At 35.6% G+C, this 2,275-nt stretch overlaps 1 protein-coding gene across 2 annotated transcripts in view; it reads left to right on the forward strand.

Moving 5' to 3' along the window:
• OTOR (otoraplin) overlaps nt 1-2,269 on the forward strand; it is a 2,891-nt gene extending 622 nt beyond the window's left edge. For both annotated transcript variants that reach the window (XM_019516263.1, XM_019516264.1), the window contains 2 exons: nt 359-498; nt 1,232-2,269. In XM_019516263.1, coding sequence (XP_019371808.1) covers nt 359-498; nt 1,232-1,357 — 266 coding nt within the window. In that variant the 3' untranslated portion in view covers nt 1,358-2,269. The remainder of the gene's footprint in view (nt 1-358; nt 499-1,231) is intronic.
• Nucleotides 2,270-2,275: the final 6 nt, after the last annotated feature.

The following is a 2,275-nucleotide window of genomic DNA, read 5'->3' on the forward strand; positions in this document are numbered from 1 at the left end:
CATACACAAAAAAAAAAAAAAAAAAAAAAAAAAAACACACAAAGCAAAAACCCTAAACCCCCATGAAATTGGAAATTAGTTTTGCATGTGGGTTTTCCACAGTGAATCTTTTTAAGGGCTTTGTTCCAAAATTCACTCAAATATAACTTTTCAAGGAAAAGTAATAAAAAATACTTTTACTACTCACCATTGCAGCAAACATTTTGATGAAGTGAAATAGTCTCTAGTATAGATTTAATCTCTGTTTGCAGTCTGGCAGGCTTTTCTGTGATTACTTTCAGCATACTGTGGTTGTATTTGTACAGTTATTATAATATATACTCTTCTACAATTCATCTGCTTTTTTCTTTCTTTACAGACACTATTTCCCTTGCCAGAGCAGAAGATGATTACAATGCACCAGACTGCAGGTTCATTAATATTAAAAAAGGGCAGTTGATTTATGTTTATTCAAAGCTAGTGAAAGAAAAAGGAGCTGGAGAATTCTGGGCTGGCAGTGTAAGAGTCTTCTGTATAAAAGTATTAATCTACCTCTGGGTAGCTTGTAGAGTGTGTGTGTGTGTGTGTGTGTGTGTGTGGTTTTTGTTTTTGCATTTTGTTTTGCTTAGTTTTATTAAGTGAATTTTAATATTGAAAATAATTCAAGTCATTACATCTGAGATCTTTTTTAAAATGCTTGCATAAAATGCAGGAATCCAAGTTCTGCAGTGTTCAGAATGTTTCTGGTGAGGAGAAAGCATATAAAAATTAAATAAATACTTGAGGGAAAATGTCTTCACTTTTCGTGTGACCAGACTTTGGAATAGACTGTGAATCTGTGATAGAATGGATATGGTGAAGCATTTACATCAAGTTCTATTCTTTTTGCTGCCAGCTGTTGGCATACACAGATGAGAATTTAGTTATCTAAATCAGAATAGATGCCTTGATCACCGTGGGTCATTGTCTTAATGCTAACTTTACATTTTAAGAAGAATAAAACAGCATTTCACCTTTTTGTAAGGAAGATTTGAGAAATAATGTATTTCAAGTACAATCTATTGGAGCCATATGCATACGTGTTCTGGCTTGTATTTGCTTTTATCACATCATGTGCCAGCTCATCAGAGTTCAAATCCAAAAACCCAAAGTAAGAAAGAGTGTCTATAGTTCTTTTTGATAAATGCATAAATGAGTTCAAACTCGATGTGCTGCTTTAATGCATCTAATTATGCCTTGCCTTGCTCTAAAGGTTTACGGTGAGCAGTATGAAGACCAGATGGGGACTGTTGGTTACTTCCCTAGCAGTTTAGTCTCGGAGCAGCATGTCTATCAAAAAGCAAATAAAACCATTCTCACAACGGTAAGGGGTCTGTGAAAGGCCAGCTGGTTCTATAAATACACTCAGGTATGTGATGCAACTTCATTATAACAGCAAATCATGGCTGTGGCAGTACAACAAAGGCCTGTTGGCTGTAACAGTAATGTTACACAGATGTTTGGGTATCTGATCCTGCTGTGTCCTTAGGTGAGTAGTTCCATTGAAATCATAACTTCAACTCTGATCGTACAAGCATTTAAGCACTGTTAAATGCTCCAGATGGGGCTTGTCAATGGAAGGACTCCTGTTGACTTGAATGGCTGTAGGTTCGCACAACGAACTTCATACAAAGCATTGCCAGTGTATAGCAGGATCTTTATTGTTCTTGCAAACCAAAGGAAACTTGCTTGCAGCATAGCAGGAGGTTCTGACCATTCTGCCTTAACAAGGTATACAGAGGCCATCTGTCTTATACAGTATTTCTGCTTTGTTGTAGAGTATTTCTCCTGATAAGTAGAGTGAGGAGTATAGAGATCAGAATGACTTTTGTCACTTCCTTCAATAGGAGCATGAATAAGCCCCTAACAACTACTCGTGAAATGTCGCCTTTTTTACAATTCAAGCATTTCCAACTTTTTACCATCAAAGGGGATTTTTTCCTTATTTGTTTTAAACTAAGGGCTTTTCTGTTTAGTCAAACCGAAAAAGGAAAGTCCCGGTTAATTTTAAAGACTTCATATAATCTGCTTCCTCAGTAGTGTTTACTTGCTTATACAAGGAAGTTATTGGCACATCTTTTAAATGGAAGATTAAAAAGTGATTGGAAACATATTCAGGTGTTTGTTTTGAAACAGCCAAACTTTTTTTAAACATTTCTTTCTGTTTTGTTAAAATCCGAGAACTGTAGCATTTCATGATTTCTAGTTCATTATTTTTAGCTCTATTAAATACCTGAAATCTGCTTATACAAAGGGG

Source organism: Gavialis gangeticus, unplaced genomic scaffold, assembly GCF_001723915.1.
Source record: "Gavialis gangeticus isolate Ggan-Ray unplaced genomic scaffold, GavGan_comp1, whole genome shotgun sequence".
Classification (NCBI taxonomy): Eukaryota; Metazoa; Chordata; order Crocodylia; family Gavialidae; genus Gavialis; species Gavialis gangeticus.